General features: G+C 40.8%; 1 protein-coding gene across 2 annotated transcripts in view; it reads left to right on the top strand.

Annotated features, from left to right (window-relative positions):
* The first annotated feature begins 4 nt into the window (after positions 1–4).
* The window catches only part of ADK (adenosine kinase), a 263640-nt gene continuing 239251 nt past the window's right edge, over positions 5–24393 (top strand). The window contains exons 1-2 of one of the 2 annotated variants that reach the window (XM_084210310.1): positions 5–127; positions 15152–15226. In XM_084210310.1, coding sequence (XP_084066436.1) covers positions 72–127; positions 15152–15226 — 131 coding nt within the window. In that variant the 5' untranslated portion in view covers positions 5–71. Of the gene's footprint in view, positions 128–8512; positions 8627–15151; positions 15227–24393 lie in introns of those variants that run through there. The other variant, XM_084210311.1, reaches the window with a different exon arrangement.

The following is a 24393-nucleotide window of genomic DNA, read 5'->3' as shown; positions in this document are numbered from 1 at the left end:
CGGCGGGGCGGGCCGGGGCCGGCGGGCGGGCCGAGGGTAGCGGAGCGCGCCGCACGCCGCCCAGCACGAAGATGGCAGCGGGGGAGCCGCAAGCCAAGAAGCTCAAGCTGGAGCAGAAGCAGCTGAGGTAACGGGCTCCGGGACGGGTTCTGCTTCGCGGGCAACCCCTGCGGATACCGGAGGGTGGCTGGTGCTGCCCCCGGCGGAGTGCGAGACACGTGCCGCCGCCGCGGTGCGGTCAGACTCCGCCGGCAGGGTCCCGCCGCGCCGGGCTGTGCTCGGCCGGGCTGCGCGCGGGGTGTGCGGACGGCCCCGCCGCGGCACCGGGCGCACGTGGAGGCTGCCCCGGCTCCTGCTGCGGTACCGCTGCCCGGGCCCGGCGAGTGCCCGGGGGCGCCGCTGCACTGAGCTCCCCGCAGCCGAGGCAGGGGCGGGTGGGCGGCGCGGGGGTCGCGCTGTGCCCTGGGTTCGGGTCGGTCAGTACGAATGAGCCGCTGAGCATCTGGATGGGGTGCGGTGAAACGGAACGCTGCCCGCAACGATGGCCCCGTACTCGAGCACAGTTGGGGTTGTCACTGCTTCTACCTCCCCTTTGAAAACAGCCTCTGAAAAATGCCCCGATTAATACTCGTGCGAGGGTCTCTGTCCCCGTTGGACAGGAAACTGAAAATCCGCGTTAACAGGATGTCTTAATTTTCTTTAAGGCATACCATATATTTTTAAATATTTTCATATTGAAATAATCTGTGCGATTTGCTGTACTTCCTCATTTCTGTGATTACAGTACAATAGCGCTGACTGAATCCCATCTGAATGATGGCCTCACAAACATAAGTAATTTTTAAATGTCATAACAGAAAAATGTAAGTTTTCTCAATGGAGGATGCACAGTCAAAATGAGAACTCTTGAGTACTGAGAGCTGTAGAGCAGTTTTTTTTTTTTTTGGTACAGTTTCAAGTTTGTTTTCTTAGGATTATTCAGATATGAATATAATTGTAAGATAGCTGACTTCCTTCCAAGTGTTCAGTGTATGAAGAGAATTAATGGCATAAGCCTTGAAAGGTCCAAAATTATCTTGGCGATAACTGATAACTAATAACTCACTCAAGTATAGCATAAAGGGGATGTACTTTCGTACTGAGATGAGAACAGTCTTTTTTGGTACTGATGTCCTTATTGAAAGAGCTGATCCTATTAAATTTGTCAAAGTCAGGGTACTTGCTTCTTTGGCAGCCAAGTGACTTTTCAAGTTTAATAATGGTTGACAAGCTCAGTTGCAGATAGTAGAAGAGGAAAGATGTAGTTGAGCTCTGAAAGCAAATAAATGGCAGACAGCAAGATAAGGTTGTAGTCAAAAAGCAACAGTTATCTCCATGGCCCTTAAAGCAAGATAAGGCAAGAAACTGGCAGCTGCAATGTTTCTGTTTATAAAGTTTATTAGAGGAAACAGCATTTTAAGGCGAAACATAAGAAAAAATTAAAGTTTGAGAATATTATTTGTGTACTGAGTTAAAAATTTAAAGGTTGTTTGCGTAATGAAAGGCAGTGGTGACATGCTTTGGTCATGACTGACTAAACTGCAAATACTACTTCTGTAAGGTATGATAGATAAAACATGAGGAATGTTGTTAGAACTTGCATATGCTAATTCTGTTGCAAGTTATTTCAAGCCTAAGTATAAATAGGCTCCAACTCTGTTTCATAAAGGGAGAAATGCCATAATTAACTGGCGATCAAATAAAGTTAACGTGTGCTGTTTGCCACAGGTTGAACTCATGAAGCACTTGGACTAGATTTAGCAGACCTCAACACTCATTGGCAAGAACCTGTTTGGCTGAATGCTTTTGTGGGACTTAAAAGCCACTAGAGAAAGTACCAGGCTGGTTGAGGTTCCATGACTTGACTGCATTTGTAAGGAGATTCAGTTGTTAATGCAAAGCACTGCTAGATAGGCTTGGAAACAGTACCTCTATAGTTTAGAAAAGAAGTGAAAAATCACTTTAAAATGTTGGGTCTCAATAACATTTTGCTTGTTATACCAGGAATTTAAGGAGATTACAGAGAATGATTCCTTCTTCTCAATATGTAGGTCTGAGGCTCTCCAGTCTCTTCAGAAGACCATGTCTAATGGATTCAACAAGGGCAGTTGTACCGTATTTATCGTCTCATATGATAAGAACCTCAGCCTTTCCAGTGATTACCATGAAAACTATTTTAGTATAAAAATGACATTAAAAAAATTAAGTCTGCAATGCAATACAAGCCATACCTCATCAACAATAGCCAATGTTTCCTTTCCCTGTTTTTTTTGTCATCATTTTCTCTGTCAAAGTGGCTTCATAGAGTTTTCATGGATGCATTTTTATATCGTTTTGATCTTTTCAGTCAAAGGAAAGCAGATACTGCTCTCTCATGAGGTAGGCAAAGCTGACTGGGTTCAGGAAACTACACTTGTTTGAAAGCAGTATAGGATGGCTGGCTTTTGCCACCCAGTGAGCAGCACACAAAGCTAGAGACCCAAACTGGCATTCCCAGCTCAACAATGTGTTGTGCTGACATTCATCTGCTGGGCGGCAGGTTTTGCTTTGTCTTTATTGACGCTTGCAAATCCCCAGTACAAACCAATGGGCTTTAGGCAAGGCCATTAATGTGTGCTGCCTTGTTTCAGGCTTCTGACTGCATCTCTGCTGTGTGAAGTAGAATATCATTGTATGTGTGTGAACTGCACTGTTTGAACAGAAAATGGGCTTGCAAAACTGCAAATGGCTTGTCACTGAGTGGCAGCATCAACTTACTAGAAACATCATGAGGTGTTACTTTAGAGGAGAACTACTAAGGATTTGTGTCCTTTTATATTTGGTTTTGTTAGGGAAGTCTGTGAAAACCACAAGCAGATTCTGTTAACAGCCTGGTACAGTTATGAAAGAATTTGGACGTTTTCTGTAGAAGTGTTTGAACTTATATGAACTTATTCTTATGAACAGAAATAGGCATGTTCATTTTTTCCTTCTGTACACAAACTTGTCAAGTCCCTTGTGCTGCATTATGACCTTCTGGCTGTTCTGCAGCTGCTGTATTGATTGAATAGTCATGACGTGGCTAGTTGTTTGAACAAATCAGTTTATCTAGAAGACAGTGTAAGCATTGAGTTTGGCAAATAGTTCATACTAAAAGTAAAAAGTACAGTATTTCTCCTCTTCTGCTATTAGACATCTCCTCATTTTAAGAATAAATTGTCAAACACTCTGAATAATTGTTATCAAAAGCAGTCCTTTGTCATTACTGTTCCACTAGATTTTAGAAAACTTGATACTAGAGGCTGTGAAAAATATTGCTAATTTCACGCGTTTTTAATTTTTTTAATAAGCTGACTTTAACTTAGCTTGTTCCTTCATCAACTCTTTATAAATAAAAGAAGATTCTGAATATTTTAAGTTAGCTGTGACTAAATTTTCATTTAGAATTTAGTAAATGATTTTTCTTTCTCTTTTATCTCTTAGTTTGGGTTTGCTTTTTTATTGTTTGTTTGTTTTTAATTTTGTCTTGCTCCCCATTTGTATTCATTTCAGTTTTTGTCTTCATGGCTTATAGTTTTCTTACTTTCCTATTTCTTGTATCTGCAAATACAGGTAACGTTTTCCATGTTGGTACTCGTAATGTCCTCAGGTCAAAGAAAGATCTGAAACTCAAGCACTTTGCTATGTTTTTTCTCAGAATTAAAGCAATAGACTTTTTCTTCACATGAATATTTAGTCTGCTTTAGAAATCAGACAAATGCTCTTGAGGACACTAGCAACAGATGTTGCTAATTTGGTTTTATTTAGGATATAACAGCAGTTACCTTCCCTTCCAAGCTGTGTTGACAGAAATACATCCAAAACTGGAATAACTTGCAGCATGGATCTCCTGTGCTCTTACAGTGTGGGCACTGGTTTCCATTGTTCAGATGTGTAACTCTCAAATTACCGTGTTCAAGTGTCTTCACCTGGCCTTTGATGTAATCCTCTGGGATTTTGCACAGCATGTGTCATGCTTCCACAATTTTGTGTTCTTGTTTTGGAGAAGCTTGCTGTGGTGTTTCATCCTTTTAATTGAAGTAATTCCTTGCTTCATTGTAGGGAGTGTGTAACCTCAGGAAAAGGAGGTTTGTGGGGAGGCTCTTTGTTCTCTGGACCACAGGCTCTCTTTCCTTACTGATGTTGCCTGCAGCCCACCTGGCCAGCAGAGTCACGCCCACAGCAGTAGTTTAGACACAACAGCCTTGGCCAATACCCTGCAGAAAGGTGCCGCTCTGCCTTGCTGGGATAAGTCCTTGCCTCCTTAAATCACTGGGGCTAGTCCTGTCCCTGAGGCTGCTTGCAAGCTGGATTACCTGCGAGAGAAGAGCCAGTGTAAATAGGCCTATTTCATCTTGAAATTGTGTTTTCCTGAGATTTGAGTTCCTTCTTTTTCAACTAAAGGAACAGTTTGTGTAGGATTATTCACCTCATTGGATCTACCAATATTGCTTATGAACAGGCAAGGAAGATGCCCAGGGAAGAGACTTGAATGAATGTAGAATAAGCTGACTCTGGTGTTAGTGTAGCAATGTGAAATTCTGCAGCACAAGACCTTGGCTTACTCTGCTGTTGCTAAGGTATATTTCATGTGGAAATCTTGGAAGCAAAATTTTGGCTTGTGATACAAGGTTGTGATATTGAATTTTAGTATTTACTTACACAGGCATGGTACACAAATATTTCACAAAACCAGTTTCAGAAGCAGGGAATGGGTTGCTATCTAAAGGTCATTAATTACTATTTGCTGACAGTGTATTGGAAAACCTTATCTTCTTGAAAAAAGTAAATTGAATTTGCAGATACAATGTGAACACAATGTTTTTTTCAAGGCTGTTCATTTTTTATTTACATAAATTGATTCTTAAAAATGTTTTATTCATATAATGTATAATAGTAGTACAATATATTATTTATATAATATCAATGCATTTGTGTGAAGAAGAGAAGTCTTTGGGTATTACTCAGATTTCAGGGAGGGGAAAGGGATTTTTTCCATTTTAAACTGTAATAATTTCCATAATGATTATTTGACCACAGTCAAGGCTGTTCTGCACTTGAAGGATATGGTAAGATAAAGCTACTTGCTGGCTTTATGCTACCATGGGATTTCATTTACAGTGAAAGATTGTTGTGGGGTTTTCTTCCTTGTACATTCAGTTGTACAAAGCAGTTGTAACTGTTTCAAGGGCTATGCTATTTGATTAGAATAAAATAGAGATGACTGCAATATGCTGAAGAGTTAGCAGATTTATAGATTTTCCTTTGCTTTTACAGCTGAACACTCTGTGAAACTACATGAAAAGAAATGGGATGATGTTACAGAATTTTAAAAATAATAAAAGATTTTTAATACTTTGCAAGTAGAAGCCATACAAGCTAAAAATGCATCTTATTTTATGTTGCAAGATATTAAATTCTGTCTGGAGAAAAGTTTCCAAAACAGCTGTTACAATAGAAGATATTTGCAAGCTCTGCAAAATGCTGTTATTGAAAGAGAATTTGTGGACTTGCTGCTCACTAGTCCCATTTTATAATGTCTGCTGGGGCTATTACATAAAAGATCACCCTTCTGTCTTGCAAAGAGATAGGCAACTTATCTAAGATCAACCTTACATTTGTACTTTGAAGAAATGGAGTGAAAATATGGGGGTTAATAGAGAACTTTTTGTTTATGTATTGCAAACTGTAAGATTTATACCAAATGTTTGTGGTGTAAAACAACACATTAGTCCGAGGCTAAGGCCTAGATTGCCTATCTCTTGGATACACAAGTTACAAATGCGTAGAGTTTCATGGAATACTTCACTAAAGTACAATTTTAAATGTTCTCATATGTCTGCCTGTTATTTTATCAGGTAGGGGTGAAATTAATTTTGAATTCATAGTGTACTTGAAAGGAAACATTTTAATGAAATCACCCAAGGAAGTTGTTTATATATAGAGAAACTTACATGGTCATGAAGATTTCTCTCTTGTATAGTAAAAACAGCAGTCAAGAAGTTGTGGCTAGTCTGTGTCAGACATTATATATTTTTAGGTACAAAAGCTGTAAATTCCATGTTTCTCTCAGGGATTTCTGAGGCCAGATCACAAATGAAGGCAAGGTCAGCTGCCCCATGCAAGCAGAGGGAGTTTGGAAAGTCAGGGGTCAGGAAGGCTGAGCAAACTTAGACTGCCTGCCGCGCACATACATGGGGAGACTGCAAGTTGAACCAGGGGCACAAGCATTAAGTTCATCTCTGAATGACCATAAGTCATAACTGACCATTTTTCCAGGAATACTCTGGTTGCTGTTTCTCCACTTACGTAGGCTAGGGTTAGGTCTAGCAGTTCCTTGGTAAATTACTAAAAGCCCAGTGATAAGTGGTAGTAGGGGTAGGTGGTGTCTCGAAGATGCCAGTAGCAGTAGAACCTGTGTGTGTGTGATAGCACAGGCAGGATGATTGGGCACAGAGAAGAGCTGGAAGCTTATAAAGTGCTATTGACTGCTGTTCAGGTGTCATACATGCAATTCCATGAAATGATGTTAATATTTTTAGAGAAAATATGCTCAAGTGGTAAAATTTAGAAGCATTTGATGGTACCTCATTTGGCCTCTTACTTTGTAGCTTACTATTCATAATACACAGCTGTATATTGCAAATTACTGTAAATATAGTTAATATATATATATCTGTTTTTCTTTACATATTTTCATGTGCTTGTTAAAATCAGGCAATTATGAGGGAATCTACAACTAGATTTTTAAAAAAAATGTTTTTAATATTTTGAATGCAGTGATAGAACCAAGAAGACAGCTGGATTCTATAGTTATATACAATAACAGGTTATGTAGCTATTACTACATTTGCTGGTGACGTGATCCTCCTCCCCCACCTTCTAGGTTACAAAACAGAAGTTTGGCTATTAAGCACTGGAACTGTTAAACTGGGCATAATAAATTGTTCAACATGAATCAGAGGATGCAACCATTATGTATCTATATATTTGCATTTCAATAGAGCTCAGAATCCTCCCTCAGGATTTGAGGACCTCTTACACATTCTGTTGCAATAACAGTAAGAGGATGGATGTGTTTCCTACTCTTATTAGACTTTTCAGGACCTCTGACACACTTCAATAATGTGAATTTTGTGACAAGTTCAATGTGGTGATTATTTCTTGAGTGTCTGATTTGGAGAACCTAGGAGATTTGTCCTACATCAGGTATTGAGCATAATTTTTTCTGTTATTTTCATGTTACAATGCAGGTCCTTGACATTTATCAATGTGTCATATTTTGGCATCATCTCCTCTGAGATACCCCAAAATCAGAAATACATGGAAAGTTTGGCTTTAATTTTTATGAGTACAATATTCCCATATTGTAGATGGAAAGGAAGGGAAACTTCGGACTAATAACCACAGGATTATGAAGTTGTGAAGTTTAAATATTTAGTTAGAGATGACACAGCAGTACTTAACAACGTGGGATTCATTTTTGGCATAAACAACCTATTGGCTTCACTTTCATGAATCAGTGCTTCTGGTGCTAGTAAGTTAACAAAGTAAGTGCCACATCTGCACAATGTGGCAGTAACTTTGACAGCCGAATGAGGAGTGACGATAGAAACCTGGCTTTAGCGAGGCTTTCCCTTTCTGATACGGCAGTTCCACCAGTGTCAGGCGAATAAGAAAAGGGAGTAAGCAATGCCGGGCTGCCCTTTTCTTCCCGTGTTTGCAGTCGTGTCCTCTGGCCGCCTGGGCAGCCGGAGCGCTGCGTTCCACAGGTGGCTGCCAGGCGCTCCGGCAGCCCGGCATGAGGCGATGTGCTCCGGGGGCTCTCCGCGCCTGGCGGCCGCCGCCCGCGAACGAAGGCAGGCTCCGCAGGAGGTCACTCGGGGCGGCTTCGCGTCTGACCCAATGCACAGTTAAAGAAAAAGAATGAAACCGCGTTCGTGTCGAGGGCGTAGCGATCGTGTGTCGGCGCGGGCGTCAGCCCGCGGCCAGGACAGAGACGGGGCGGGGGTTCCCCTCGGTTCCCACGGCCCCGTGACAGCCAAGGGGCAGAGCTGCCCGGGGCTCCGCTGGCCATCTTTACTGTGGGCTGTGCCGCTCGAGCCCCGCACCTCTGCGGGGCTACCGCCGCTAAACTTTTTTCTTTTTTTTCTTGGCCAATTGTCACTGTCTCCCACACTGGCCGCCGGGGCTCGCAGAGGGGACGGCAGCAGCAGGAGCTGTGAGGGAGGCGCGCGCTCTCCGCCCGTACCAAAGATGGCGGCCGAGGAGCTCGGGGCTGCCGGGCGGGCGGCACCGCTCGGTACCGGGCGCTGCCGAACCGGGGCGCGGGGCCCGTCGGCAGCGCCCCGCGGCTCCTCGCGCCGCGCGGCCGCCGCGCAGGGCCCGGGCCCGCCCCGCCGGCCGCCCGGCCAATGGCGGGGCGCGCGAGCGGGCGGGGCGGGGCGCGCGGTGGGCCGGCCGAGCGCTGCCCGGCGCTCAGTCGCGGCTGAGGCGCGGGCGCCGGGGTGACGGTGCCGCTGCCACGGCGCGGGCGGCCAGGCGGGCGTGGAGCCATGGACACTCTCAGGTAATGTCGAACGCCCGCAGCACAGCCCCGCATCCCGAGGAAAGGGCGGCGGGTGCTGATGCGCTCCCGCTGGCGGGGCGGAGGCGCCCGGCGCGATGTTCCGCCGCAGCCGGGCTCTTCTCCCCGCTGTGTAATCAGGGTACGGTGCAGCGCGGCTTCGTCCCATCCCTCTCCCTCTGCCGAGAGTTGGTTTGGTGGCTGCACGCCCGCTCCCCTGGGGCGAGGAAGGAGGGAGAGCTGTGCCGGTGCCCCGCCGGCCCCTCAGCCCGGTGGGGACAGCGCTCCCGGGGCGGCCGCGTTGGCTTCTCGCGGGCAGGTGGGCGCGCCCGGCCGGGACTCCCGGCGGCGCTGGGCGATGCCGGTGCCCAGCGGCATTGGGAGCGAGAGCCCCGAGCAGCGCTGGGCCGGGCCCGCAGGTGATCCGCAGAGCGGTGGCCGGGGGCTGCGTGCGGCGTCGCTCGGCGGCGGTGCCGCTGTCACAGGTAGCGCCTGGGCGTGGGCGGCCGCCGCCCGCCGCGGGGTGCCGCCCGTGGGCGTGGGAGGATGCGTGTCGAGGGGCTCCGGCAGCCGCTTTGGAACCTTAAACCCTCACTGTAGCTTGCCGTGACTGGAACTAGATTTTAAAAGAATCCTCAAAACGAGAAGCGGGGTCTTAATAGCGGGGTAGGCTCTTGGCCGGCTGTTGGAACTGCAGTGAGATATTAGCCTGTCAGCGCAACCCGGAGAATGACAAACCCCCGTAACTTAACATTCAGTGAAAGGAGTTACTGTGAATAGTTTTTCTCCTCCAAACACTTCTCCTCAAGATGAGGTTGTATTGTGAGGTAAATCGGTAACCTTTGATTGGGCCTTTGGCTGCTAAAGAAATGCTTAATAATTATCAAATTGCCTTGATAATTCAAGGCAATTCTCCCATCTTCTCTCTCCACCCTCCAAACTCCGTGTATCAGGTTTCACTTACACTGTTTCTGACCGAGACGGTAACTTTGAAATTGCAGTAGTATTTCACTGTTGGGGCTTGCGAAGTTAGCGCAGCTGTGTGAGGAGCTGGGTAGTGGTGGAACAGTTTTTTTCTGCGGCAGCCTTGCTTACATAAGGCCAAAGCTTTTAGGCTTGTTTTCAAAGTTGGAGCCTGTGAGTGTGTCACTTTAGAAGACTACGAAAGTTTCATAATAAATGAAGTCTTCACTAAAGATGTTCCTCTAAGTCAGTATGTAAATGTGTAACTGCTTAGCCAAATATTGTCTTTGCTTAAGACACCCATCAGGAAAGCATGTGAGCAGTCATGCAGGCCACCTTGTATGTTTAAGGTCTGTATGCTGAAGTGATTTGCTGACCAGTGATGCAAGAAAATTGTCTGAACTCTGGAAGGATGGAATAATAGTCCTAAGGTACTTTTGTGTTAGATGAGTTACTTACTGTTGTAAGTATCATCCTACTTGTAATGATGTTACATGGGTATGTGGGATGAGAGAAGGATGCTCTTAGTTGAGAGCTTACAGCTAGTCAAGTGCTATAAATCTGGTACTGTTGCTGTTTTGCTTTAACTACGCATATAAGTGACTTTCGGTAAGTTCAAATCTTATGCGATATGGGGTTTTAAACTGAAATGGATATGCTGAGGACAGGCTGAAAACATGCCTTGTTTTGCCTTACTTTAAAGGGCTTAGTGAAACCCTCTAGAAGTACTAATATTTTAGATCTTAAAAGACCATGTCTTAAATTTGTAAAAGGAAGGCTAGGCACACAGCGTGCTGCCGTGCAATTGCACACCCAAATGTCTAAGCCATGTTTAAGGCTTTCTGAGTTGCCAGTATCCAAAGGCCCAAAATATTCCTCTGTCTCCATGCCAGTAACTAATAATAAGCTTTCACTGATATTTTGATGTTGCTCTTCCACGGAAGTGCGCAGCAGCCTGGGATGATAACAATATTGTGTGATAGTTGGATATAGTGCTGCTAATGCTCAGCAGCCAACTTCAATCAGGACCATATTTTAAAAAATGCCTGCAGCAGTAGAGCATGAGATTGGACACAGCTTTCCAGATCATTCAGTTGCAGTTAATTTTGTTAACTTCTTAAGAGGTTCAAGGGTAGCTCAGTACTGATGTTGTAGGTTCTTTTTTGTTTATTTGTTTGGGTTTGTCGTTTTGTTCTTATCTAGTTTGGTTTCATTTTATTACTTCTGCCACTTGTGATAAGAGTAAGGTGTGAAACACTGGCCATTGTTATAAAATCAGTCATATTAGTAACGTCTGAACAAAACACCTAATTAACAGGTGAAGATTTATTTATACTTAATGAGTTACATTGCTTGAATTCGTAATTGCAACTCACACTTCATGTAGTCCTAAGTTAAAAGCCAAACTCATAAAATACGTTGCTGCTTGTCATTAGTTATGAATGTAAATGTGATGTACATCAAAGCTCTCTGTAGTTACTGTTCTGTAGTTTTGCCTGCTAGATGGATGGTGTATTTTTGTCCAAACAATTTTTAGATTTGAACATCTTATTTGTAGTTTGGAGTTTAAAAAGTATATATCTTGTTCATATATATGTACTCTTTGTGTGTCTGTATGTGTGAACACATTGATGCTGACTGTACAGTCAATGATTTATGCCCTTAATCTGTACAGGTGAAGCAGTTATCACCTGCTTCTTGTAGAACTGATCCAGATATTCTCTTGCAATAGGTTAGTTGAGTTAAACAAGAACGTCCTTTTTGAATGATAGCAGTACTCCAGAGAAGGAGAAGGGACTGGGGAGAGTCAGGGAGGCTGGGGACTACAAAAGTGTGTTCTGTGTCTGTGGTAGAGATGCGTTCCCAAATAACCTATGTATTGTGGAATCTCAAATTTCAGGAAATTATTACTGCTTCCTCACTATGTTTTATCTGTAGTTGGTTGGAAATAATCACTGAAATTTTAATAACTGCAGATGTCCAGTGTCACAGAACAGCAAACATAAGGCCTATAAGGTTCAAATCTGCTGTTCAAAGTCTTCGACTTGGTGAGAATATAACAGTTTAATATGTGTCTCAGTTTTTCACTCTGGAGACTCGTAAATTTAGCATTCTCCAGAATCATAAGTATTTGGTTTATTGTATGCTTTTACAGAGGCTTATGTGGCTTTACAGAGTATATGAGATTTAAAAAATTTTTTGTTTATTTTTATTTTTACTGAGGATCAACCTAAAGCCAAATAGTTGCTGTACCTGGTGAAGTGCCACAAGCAGTGCAATAGTATAACAGCAAGGAAACTTTGCAGCTCCTCAAGAAGGGAAGGGTGATTTGCATTGCACTAAATGTAACCACTGTTGGGTTAGTCAGGTTGAACATGCCAACAATTTACACAGTCAAGTCTTACTCTTTAATAGTAGGACCTTCCAAGTTGGTTCAGAAAGCTTGTTTTAGAAAACGCTGATCACAGTGGGGGATCCCAAAATCAGTTACATTGGAAAAGACCTCTGAGATGGAATTCAACCTCTTAAATACCTGCTTCTTGACTTTTAAAAACTTGTGACTCAGACTTTTCTTTAGACTTTTCCCGTTTTGCCCATAAAGGTATTTTTGTCAAATACAGTGACAGTTAAGGAAAAATACAACTCCAGTCCCCAGTACAAGTGGAGTGTATGGATTTTTCTTCTTTTTTTTTCTGTTTTCCCCAATGGAATGTTAATACTTATTTTTAAGCACAGAAGTTCTAATATCTTAGGACTTAGGTAATTTTAACACCTAGAAAGGACCAAAAACGTAGAAATACATATTAATTGAAGACACAGAGCTAGAGATTAGTATATGTTATCTTATGTGTTTAGATTAATTGCAAAATAGATAAACAGTTCATAACACTTGATTTCTTCAGCAAAATCAATGTTAAATCTACTCAAACTTTTATGTGTTTAAAATGTTGTCAAGTTCTGCTGTCCTACATTTAGTTGTGAGAAGCAGCTATACTGAATTCGAGGAGAGTTTGCCCACAAGTTTCAGTGGAATGTTTCTGAGCATACATTTACTAATCTAATGATAGCTACCGTGGCTTTTCAAACTTGATTCCAAATGGTGCCCTACATACAGCCTCTGGAATACTTGAATGGGGATGATAATAAAATATTGTGGGCGAAGGAAGGCTTGGGAATGAGCAGGACTTACATGTGATGTGAAGAGCTGCCTGGATTAAATGGCACCGAAAGTTCTGGTTCCTGCTGCTGCTGACATGTGAGGAGTTTGTACACATGTTATTGGCTTCATAGAGCTTCTGCACAAAGTTCCTCTTGTGTTGCTTTGAGCACATTGACCTGCAGGTTCTGTAGCCCACAGCTCATTGAATGTTTGGTAGCTTCTGTTTTGCTTTTCCATTGAACATGGTAGCTTCTTCATACAGCATGTCAGCTGTATTTCAGATCTTCTTTTGTAAGTACAGCTGCTGTTTTCTGGGATACTGACCATTAAAGTTCTGGCTCTTGTCTTATGCAGAAGTTATCCATTATGTTTTTTTTGTTTCTTAAGTGTAGTTATAAATCTGTTGATGTGTAGGATTTCACATTGTGTGAGAGCTGGGTAAACATTAAGTACAGGAACATATAGCTTGGGACAAATCTGCATTCAACACTTGAAAACTTCTGACTTCATTCATTGTCATACAGTACTGCTTATGCAACACTTAGGTTTTACAACGGAGAGAATGTTCCGTCTTGTGACTTCAACTGCAATCCCCTTTATCTTTATGTCTTCTGAGCTGTCATCTGTCTCTCACTCTTCTTGTCTTCTAGCCAGGTGTAACTTATGGTTATGCTATTTCAAACACTATGCTATTTGTCACACTGACAAAAGTATTTAGCAGTCTTACAGGTTTTTACTAAGCAGATGTTAACTATTCCAGTTAGTGAGCTGGATTTCTGGCTCCATCTTCTACAAGCAGCATCAAGCACACGTCTCAAGCAGCATCTTCCATATTTTATTTACAGTGAAATGGGCTCTAAAGGATTGTTCTTAAAGCTACAAAAACTAGGATACTTAAAGCATGGTTTGCTGTGTCTCAGTATCAAGGTTATTAATCATGTTTTCCACAGTGCAACATGGTCACTGTTCCACCGAGTGCAGTCCTTCAAGGACAGGCTGCTCCAGCATGGCTCCTTCACAGGGTCGCAAGTCCTACCAGGAAACCTGCTCCAGCATGGGCTCCTCTCTCCATGGGTCTGCAGGTCCCTGCCAGTCGGCTGCTCCAGCATGGGTGTCTTATGAGGTCCCAGCCTCCTCTCAGACATCCACCTTTCCCAGCGTGGGTCTCTTGCATGGCTGCAGGGAGATCTCTGCGTCCCCATGGACCTCCATGGGCTGCAGGGGGACATCCTGCTTCTTCATGGTCTTCACCATGGGCTGCAGGGGAACCTCACCTCAAGTGCCTAGAGGACCTCCTGCCCCTCCTTCTCCACTGACCATGGTTCTTCTCACATGTTCTCACCCTGCTCTTCTCTGGCCTCATTATATCTGCACAATAGCTTTTTTCTCCCCTTCTTCTGAAATCTGTTATCACCGAGGTGTAATGATCATTTCTAATTAGCCCCGCCTTGGCCAGCAGCATGCTCATCTTGGACCTACCAGGGATTGGCTCTGCTGGACATGGCAGAAGCTTCTGGTAGCTTCTCGTAGAAGCCATGCCTGTAGGTCCCTGGCTACCAAAACCTGGCCGCACAAATCCTGTGTAGGTGGTCATACTGAAGCTACCTTTGGTAGCTGGAGCATGGGTGTGCCTTGCTGGTTGGATGTTAGTTTTGCAAGGAATGTGATGGGTTTGGATGTAGTTATAGAGAACAGCAGCATTCACTCCTACTTGACGTTAGGCCACATATCTAATCCTTTGGTATTACTGCATTGTCACCCAAGTACATGCTATTCAGGAAAATTGTAACACATGGTTTCTGAATTAATCTAAAAAAAGAGGCTAAAGCTATCCATCTCAAAAATACTGTTTACAGTAATTTTGATATCTTTCTTCTATGTGAAAGAAGTCATGGTAATGAATGTCAAATTGCTTAAAATGTACATCCAATGTACCAATTGACAGCTGCACTGCTTAAAATGGCTGACAATGCAGAATCTGTAGTCTCTTTGTTTCAGTTTAGTACAAGACTTAAATTGTTAATTATTTGTTGGTACCCAACAACTGAGTGGCTTCAGTGAAATTCTTACTACTCTGGTGTGATGCTTCCCCTGTCTAAAATTTGGTATTACAACTTGAATGTCATCCTTTAAAATTCCAGAACGTGGCATGCAGTTCAAATTCTTTATCTGAGTAAGTGACAGTTAAACAGAATAATTTGTCTATTATTGCAGTCTGTGTATTGATCAAAGATCACTGCAGGATAGTACTTCACTCAAATTTGATTCTGTGTATAGGCCAGCTCACGGTGTGTTTACTATACTGGGCAAAATGTGTATTCTTTTGTTTTTCTCTCTAATAAAAAAATGTCCTTACATATACTAGAAACAATAAACCTAATGTGAAATAATTGATTCTCTTACAGTGAAAATGTCCTGTTTGGAATGGGAAATCCTCTGCTTGACATCTGTGCAGTTGTGGACAAGGACTTCCTTGACAAGTAAGGCTTGATTTTTTTATTTTTTAATACAGTTTTCTTTCCAGAATTATGCCTATCAATAAATGGTGGGCTACCTGCCTGTATAATGCAGTGATCTCTGGGATTCTGGCCTTGTGCTGGAAGTAGCCAGTATCTGTCATTTGATTGTTCTTGCTCTATGAAACTGTCTTGGTGGTATCTATGAAAACCCTTAGTGTCTTCATATGTTTTTTTAATCAATTTATTCTAGTGTCCTCATGCTGTCTTTGTTAGTCTTTAATTGGAAGGAGTCATCAATTTCAGTAAGATTTAGGTAGCTCTTGTATGACTCTTTGTGTGCTACTTTTGATTTACTATTACTGTACTCTTCTTCAGTGTTGTCTATGGGGTAAATAGGCCATTTCTGTACCACACCAAGAAAAGTTCTGCAAATACACCTTAAAAAAAATTCCAGTTTATCAGTCAGGAACAGGACTGCTTCTTATCAGGTTGTCTGTTAACAAGGCTTAAGCCTACTTGTTATGTTACCATCCATATAACCATATTGCTGGATTGCTTAATTGACATTAAGTTTACTTGTTCTTGAATCAGCTTAGAGATCTGTCTTTTCCAGAGGTGTAAAATACAGTTGCTCTTTTAAATCTTTCTGCTTGAGCTCCATTTTTATTGCTGTTGCCACTTCTCTGCTTTGTAAGTTGATCTTTCAGAGTGCTTGCAATTTTTTCTTTATTTTTAAAGTGTTAATAATTTTTTCTAATAGTTCTTTATTTTGTTAATGGGAATATTGCATCAAAACTAAATTTCACATCACCAAATAAGGAACAGGTGCAGAGTTTTTATTTTTGAATTAATGTGAGCTGCAAATATTTTGTTCTGCAGCTTTTAATAGCAATAATTTGTCATCAATATTTCATCACTCATATTTTATCATAAGGTTTGTTTAAGCAAAAGCCTTTATGTTGTAAGCTGGAAACAAAAGACAAGAATGGATTGTGTCAAATTCAAACACCTGGAACTTTAGAAATCAGGTCTATATCTTGAATATTCAAAAAAGTGAATTAATCTGGTGTAATTCTCTGTCTCAGGTTTCCACTGAAATAACTTGAAAGCCAGTCTCTAAAAATAAGTAATACCCTTCTCCCAACCCAACAATACTCCCCAACGAATCCTTATAAATTGCTGACATAAAAGAGATGATGGGATCTCTACTGCAGCACTGAAATCCTTCAGGAGTGCATTGTGCTTTTTACTGGATGTGATGTGCTGTGCAGAATTAAATCTAATTTAAAAATTAGAAGTCTTATTTACTCAAATTTGAGTCCTGTCAGACAAATTAAATTATCTCCTGGAGCAGCATATGCTCTGTGAGCATTTCTTTATTACCAAAATGCATTTGTGAGGTATTGCATTATTGAAAGCCATAAGCAGTCTTCCCCCAGCAGTTCCACAGGTGCCTGCTGATAGTGTGCTAGCTCTGGTAATAACCTCAAAACTGAGGAGCTTGTTTACCTTCTCCTGCAGCTGATTTGATATCCCTCTCCCTGTTTGTCAGGGTATGCAGAGAAGTCTGTTCGACAAGCCGACAAGAGTGTTTCTACTCCAGGTCCAGCTACCTTTGCAACACTTCCTGAAATGGGGATCAGATCCCATGCTTCCTCAGCTTGTGAAGGGAGATAAAATAGAAAATGGAGCTGTAGAACAACTGCTAGAATAAAATTATCTATTCAAGTGCCGCAGGGAGGTGCAAGAGCATAGACATTTCAGGACTGTGAAGCATTTGAAAGAGAATTTGTTGATCATTGTGGTTTCTTTTTTCTCGTCAAGCAGGACATGCATCCATCTCTAGCCATGTAGTGCCAGTTTTTGGTATCTCGGCAACCTTGAGTCTGTTTCTCACCTCTTCTGCTGGGTGGGAATGTTTAATGGGGTTGTCAGGCCAGCAGGGCTCTGACTTGAGAAGGTAGTTTAGGAAAACAAGAAAAGTTTAGGTAAACACACATAAGAATTTTATACATTTAACATTTACAGTGTTTCTGTACTTTATCCACCTCTCGTTCTGTCAGTTTTAAGAATAAATACCTTTGTTCAGACTAAAGGACTTGATGTTGCAAGTTTAATCAATATATATTGTCAATGAAATAAGAGTATTAAAATGAGTCCTGTAAGCACCTTACTTTTGTAACTTCTGTTAAGAATGTGCAAATTGAATCAGCATAAGGAAGTATAGAATGTGGCCTTTTAAGCAATATTTAATTGGCCTACAATCCATGTTAGAAATAAACCTGAAAATAAACATATAATGCAGTACCCTTGCAGATTCTAAAACAGTTTGCTGCCCTGTAATGCTGGTTTGAGGAACTGAGCAGTGTTAGAGGGCTGGGTGGGTATTTTTGGCTAGGGTTAGCACAACCCTGATACTTGGCTTTCAGAGTGGATTTTGGTTTAATCTTATCTCCAAAGTCTTTTGCTCTCTCGACAAGTTTAGGAAGGCTTTAAGCCTTTCCTAGGAGAGGCAGCTTTAATTTATATCACAACAGAATTTCACCATTCCCATCTCAACTTTTCAGACCATATCAGCAGTCTGCCATTACCTGAGCCAGAGAAGCTTTAGTCTCTGTTGTGATTTCTGGGTCCCATTTCTTGCCTCTCTTCAGGGAGACAATCTGGAAAAGTGTTAGCAGTGTTGATGGCACTGTTGAAAACTGGTGATACCACAAACCACTTCAGTTTCTGTTTACAGAACTGGAAAGAAGTCTTAAAATAAATATAGTCCACCATATGTCTTTGGCTGTTTTTAGTATCTGCATGAAAGAAATATCAGAAATGTGGTTTTGTTTTGTTTTTTGGTCTCCTTTTAGTTTGCATCAACTCCATTACCCAAGAGTATTTTTGTTTAATTTATCAAGATATGGATGCAAACTCAAAGAGCAGCTTCTTGGGGGTGAGAGGGGAAGGAATAGAAGAAGAATTAATGCATTGTGGGTGAATTGCTAACTATAGCTATGCTAATGTATGAAAATAACTTTGCTAACAGGTATTCATTAAAGCTTTTGGTGTACTCACTGCTACCTATGACATTTAACAGGAATGATTGTTCTGCCTTGTAACTCCAAAAGGCATTTAAAAATAACTTAATCTACACTACTTCTATTAAACTCTGCTAAAATGGGCAAAGAAATTCTGATTAACATGCCAATGACATTTTAAGACTAAACTCAGTATTGCTGACTCCTGTAAATACTCCAATGTCCTGCTGTTAAAAGTTAGGAGATGGTATGTGTTTCATTGCTCTCCCTAGAGAACTCTGTTTTGCAAATATTCAGTTTTTGACACTGAATTTAGCTTACCTAGTCGTAGTTAATTTTTAGATTGTAGAGATCTGGGTATTACTTGTCACCACAGGTGCACTTCAGTGGTTGAGAAATGTGTGTTCATGGTATGGATAAATCTTTTCTTGCTGGGTCTATGGCTGCATGGGCTGAGGAGGAGAAGAGAATCAATACTGACAAATTGACATATTGTGCCAGTCCTAAAACTTCTCAATATGTGAAACCTTGTATCTTCCCTGACTGATCAGAGGGAAGGCAAGGAAAATATCTGTAATTGCCAGCGCCTGTATAAGCATGGAAATATCCTTCAGTCTATGCTCTTAAAAAGGAATGGAGATATAGGGGAAAATTAGGATATATGTTTTATATATCACAGCAAGTTTCAAGAATCATATTGCTGTTTTTCACTCTAATTTCTGGGCTCTTGACCAGAGCCATGATCTCATAAGTTGAGGTATGTTTACTGCTAGGGCTGCCAAATTCCATTATAGTTAAAACCTGCAAACTGACTATTTTGTCACCATCATGGTCCAGGATTACAAATTTCTGTGTGATTACTTGTTGGTTGTCCAAGCAGACAACTATTTTTCTCTTTAGGTCTTTTTTTTTTTCCCCCTATAATTAGGATCTGTGGCAATCTTTGCACAAGTTCATTTAGGATGCTCAGTAGTGGAATTTTTATAACTTTCATGCCCTCTACCATCTGTTCCTTAGTTCTCTTCCCTGCCTTTTCTGGTATAAACACAAATTATCTTTAAATCAAGAAATGGGTTTATATTATTTTTCCTCATCACTGGAAAGAACAGGTTTGAAGAAACAGAGAAGGAAGAATGAATGGGGTCGTTGGAGGGGTGGTAACGATTGCTATATGAAAAGAGAATATCTCAGTGAAGAAAGAAGTACTGTCATTGTGATCCATAATTTCACAAGTATGGATATGGATCTCCTGCAGTGTGCTACCAACTTAACTGTAGCACTGAAAGTGGTTGGGTCATTCCTGGAGATCCCAAGATGCACGAGCATCATTTACCTTTCCTCACTACAAACTATTGGCAGAAGGTGATGGGTTAGTTGAGCACAAACTTTTGTGATAGCATTAACATCTAGTTAATTAAACATTCTCGTGTGAAGCTATTTTAGTGTTTGCTGTGATAAAAGTGAAGAAGATGTACATATTTGATCCTTTTTCCAGCCTTGTGGAAATTTGGATTATAAATTAAGAAACAGTTTGCGAAGCAGCTTCAGTTGACAGTGATGAAAAACTTGTGCTTACTTGTGTTAAATTTAGGTTGGTCTGTATAAACTGTGGCTTCTGTTATTCTCAACATTTTCAGTTTGTTACCTTTGCTCCTGTCTAACAGAAGCCTTTGTAGCTTCCCATAGCAAAAAAAATCAAAAGACTATTCATGCAGTTAAGTCTCATGAAGTGGCCAAGGGTCTAAATAGCTTTTAGACAACCAGAGGTAATCCTCTGTTCACCAAACTCAGCTTCAATGCAGAACAAACCCTTCCCCAAAAACTCATGCTGGAGTGAGCTTGAAAAATGAGAAGGACATATGGTGATTCTGTACTTGGAAGTTGCTGTATCCAGGAATGCACAGCCTGGAAACATGGGCTTTGCTGCTTTTTTAAGTGGGGACCCCCTACCCCCCTTCAGACTTGCAGCCTTCTCAGTTTCATTATTGAGTTAACTTATATTCTGTGCTTCATCAGCCCTCAGGAGAGGTTAATGGGTTTTTGTATTGATTTGAGCTGGGAATTGTGTTACCTGTTGTCCTGGTTTTGGCTGAGACAGGGTTAATTCTCCTTCTAGTAGGTGTTGCAGTGTTCTGTGTTTTGGATTTAGTGTGTACTGTCTGTACGGTGATGAAGGTGTATATATATATATATGTAAAGTACATGGTAAAAACTTTAAAATCTCCCTGAAAATTTGGCCATGTATATTTCCTCCCCCTGCAGAAGATAATTTGGTGTATGATGTTCCATTGTTTCAGTAATTCTAGCGAAAGATTAATCCTGAATGTATTTGTTGCATTGGGTCACCTGGCAGGGAAGCCAAATAACTGAGTGCTATATTATTACCTTGTGGTTTTAGTTGTATCTGTAGAAGTTCATTTAATTAGTCACAAGATCTGAACATAGAACATTGTTGAAACTGTTGAGCCCAATTGCATAATCTGACTGCTGATAAATGATAAAAACTCTAGTGTTTGCTTGCCAAAACAGGTAATAGCTGATGATGATAGCTGTCTTTAGAAGGTCCTCTTCATATTAATATGTCTATAAATTTGGTAGTATTCCTGACAACATAATTAAAGCTTTCTACAGCCCTAATGCTTTCTCCTAGTGCATTTAGTTAAATATGTAGTTTAAATGTGTGAAAGATTTTAGTTTTGCTCCATTTAGAAAAGGCTATTTGAAAAATCTACTACGGAGTGACAGTGTTGTGTAGACAGCTGATGTTTTCAGGGTATATAGGGCTTCAGTGTTTATGGAGGAGCTTGTAATTATGTATTTACCTGTAAAATAGAATGTAAGATGTTCACAAATGGGAAATATACCACTCTTTTCTTACTGTGTATTTTCACTTTCTTAAATACTTGTTTAGTAATAAACTGTAAATCATTAATTATTCTTCTATTTTTCCCATTCATCAGAAGACTTACAGATTTAATGCATGTCAGTACAACGTGTCTATTTAATGGACTAATTGTATTCTTTAGAATCACCTTAAGCACATGACAGATACACACACACACACAGAGCTTATCTGTATTTTCCCTTTGCTTACAAGTGAAAATTTGTTTAACAAAATTTTGTGACTTACATTACAAGGCAAATGATGAAATAATGGGTTCCATTTGCATCTTTAATGCAAACAAGGAGCTTTAGGTGGAAGAGATCTATGAATTAACTAAGTGTCTCTGGTTTTAATTAGGCAATAATATTAAATGAAAAGACCCTTGCTGAAGATATCTTTGGTGGAAAAAGCTGGGTCTTCTCAGTAGAGAACCAGAATCTATCTTAAACTCAATGGTGAAACTTTCCCTTTGAAAGTGTTACTTGCTTTTTCTACGGAAAAACCTTGCATATTAGAGTTTCCAGATGGCACGATTACAAGATTGATTTTTATTTAGGATACAGTAAACAAACATTGTGATTCATGTTCTGGATATGGTTTCAGGCATTCTTTTTAATTACAGATTTCTAAGATGTAATTTTAATATTGTTTTCCATTCCCATCCTGCTTGTCCAACCCAAAATTTTCAATAGCATAGTAGAGATTCAAGGGTTTTTTTCTGCTACAATAAACTGAAACTGGTTGATCACTTGTGGCTTGAAGAATAAAAAAGCCCAGTCTAAAATTAGCAATTATTTTATTATTAGCAATATTAGCAATATTCTCGCTTTTTTACTCTAGATGAAATTGATCTGTCATCTTTTAGAAAAGATGGCTTTTTAGTGATAACATTTTGGTTGGAATACCTTCATCTTTCTAAAAACTTCAGTTTCAAAAACATTAGATATTTAAGTAAATTATATTGCTCATTACTGCTTGATTAGTTTTGCTTTATTCAGGTCAGGCAATGTGCAATCTCAACAGTTTTTCTTCCCACGTTACATTAATCAAGAAGACAAAGACTTGTCCTTCCTTTTGAAATTCAATACTAACTGTTAACATTTCTTTTTAGTAACTTGCTGTTACATCAGGCTATTCCTGAACGAAGTGCAGGCACCATGTCAGTGTTACAGGTAACTGTAACTAAGGTATGAGGTGCTTATGCCACTGAAGATCCCTGATCCTCTGTGCCTCTGTTCTTCGGCACAGAACCCTGCCCAGGCCTGCTCTGTGTTTTGCTTCTTCTTGTCCGGTTCCTCTTGGAGAAAAAAAAGGAACTGCTGGCCTTGTGGTCTCTGCTGTAGCCACAGGGAAAGGGTGGAGGCAGCCCATCTTCCTCTTAATTACTGGTGTTCTTGTTTTCCCTTAGCCAAGAGCTGGAGTAGGGTAAGCTAGCTGTTTGAGTGTTGTTTTATGTTATTTTTGTCAGGGCAGAATCATCAATATTCCAAGTTACTGGAGATCTGTTTGTATTGCAGACTTGAGGATGTTACAAAGCCTGCAGTTCCCTTATAAGTTCAGATTAAATGCAGAGCTGGGGACAGATTATTTTCATTTTACAAACCCTTGATTCCTCTCCTCATTGTGTTAGCATACAAATTATTTTCATTTTTTAGTTTTATTTGAAACTTGTGAGTTTATGGCACATGAATACTAGGGAGGAGTGGCTAAACAATTTTTGGTGATTATTTTAGCAGATTGTTCCAGTAATTTTTTTCCCCTTTTATTTCTTCCCTTGTTTTGTGACAGCAAAAGTGATTAAGTTTCAATGTAAGAATCTGAGGTGCACAGGACAAAGTGTGAAGGGGAGCAAATGACTGTCTAACGTGACAAGCTATAACATGTGAACAGTAGGATGAAGCCACAGAAATACAAACATTACCAGGAACATTTTTTCAGTTCTTGTATTATTGAATCTATTTATTTCTTCAATCTTGAGGCTGGGTTTTATTCTTTTTAATAACAGGAACTTCCCACTGGTAGGAAGGTAGGCAATAAAGATTACTGCAACATTAGGCTGTCACTGTAATCTGGAAGTGTACAGTCAACTTCCTCCTTTAGATATGAAACTATACCCAAATTCACTTCCAGACCACTCCAAGTAAAGGCTGCATGCAGTCTCACCTGTGAATATTAAGTTTAGCCTGGTGTCCTATGTGGCTTCAGGCTAGCATACTGGTCTGCGTCAGCATGAGAACTGCAGTTACAAATGTGAATCTTCTGATTTCTGCCATTCATATTTCCCAGCAAAAGCAACAAATTGTTCCAGAATCTGACGTCTCCTGACAATTTATTTTGTATAGTTACTATGTAGACAAGAGATCAAAGATCTTTCCCCAAATATGATTGCAGTAACTCCCATTTTTGCCAGATTATCTTCTGATGTGTTTCGCTGAAGCTGTTTTGAAATGTGCTTGTGATGTTATATTGTGATGTTATATGTGGAAGTGTTAAACAACAGCCAAAGCTCTAAACAGAATTGTCAGGACGTGTCAAGTTCTGTATGTAATTCTACAACAAGTCCTGAGACAAAACACTCACCTAGGCCTAAAGTGACAGGAACTGTCCAAATACCTCAGTCATTCCTCTGCCAGACCCTTGCATGTCTGGACTTGATGCTGCAGGTGAAGAATTAATATATACTGAGCAGTGGCCATGTCTTGAGGCAAAAGGGAGGAACAATTCTTCCCAGAAAGAGTAATTGCAGTTCTTGGAATGCCCCAGTGGCAGCAGAGCAATGGCTTAATCTCTCAAGAAGATGTCCCTAAATCTCCATCGTGGTATTGCTCATTCATTTTTCAGGATAATATCAAAATTTTCAGTGCAGTAAAAAAGCTTTCTCTGCCATTTTCCCCATGCTACTTTTTCCTAGAAAGCTGATGACTGTATTGGCTTGGATATGTTCTTTAAGCATGGCTGAAATGTCACAGTAGCTGTAACATTTGTCTGTAGCTTTCTGTTTGCTCTAAACAGTGTTAAAAATAATTTGTGGAGAAGGCAAATTAGGGTACATGAATTCCCTGACAATTTTCTATTTAAGTTTCTGTAAGCTGGACTGCCCTGTATTAAGCCCTTGGGTGCAGAGACAGGTGATGAGACGTAGCTTTTAGACAGCACTAAGACTCATTTAGGTTGCAGCAATAATGTGAAATTAGTACTTCAGCCTAGTTTGTCACAAGCAGAAGCACATTGATAAAGTTGTCTTACAGGAAAACTGAATACATTTTAAACTATATTTT

The sequence above is a fragment of the Fringilla coelebs genome (genome assembly GCF_963513975.1).
Source record: "Fringilla coelebs genome assembly, chromosome: 8".
Lineage (NCBI taxonomy): Eukaryota > Metazoa > Chordata > Aves > Passeriformes > Fringillidae > Fringilla > Fringilla coelebs.
Note: the sequence above shows the minus strand (reverse complement) of the source record. Positions and strands in the feature narration are given on the sequence as shown.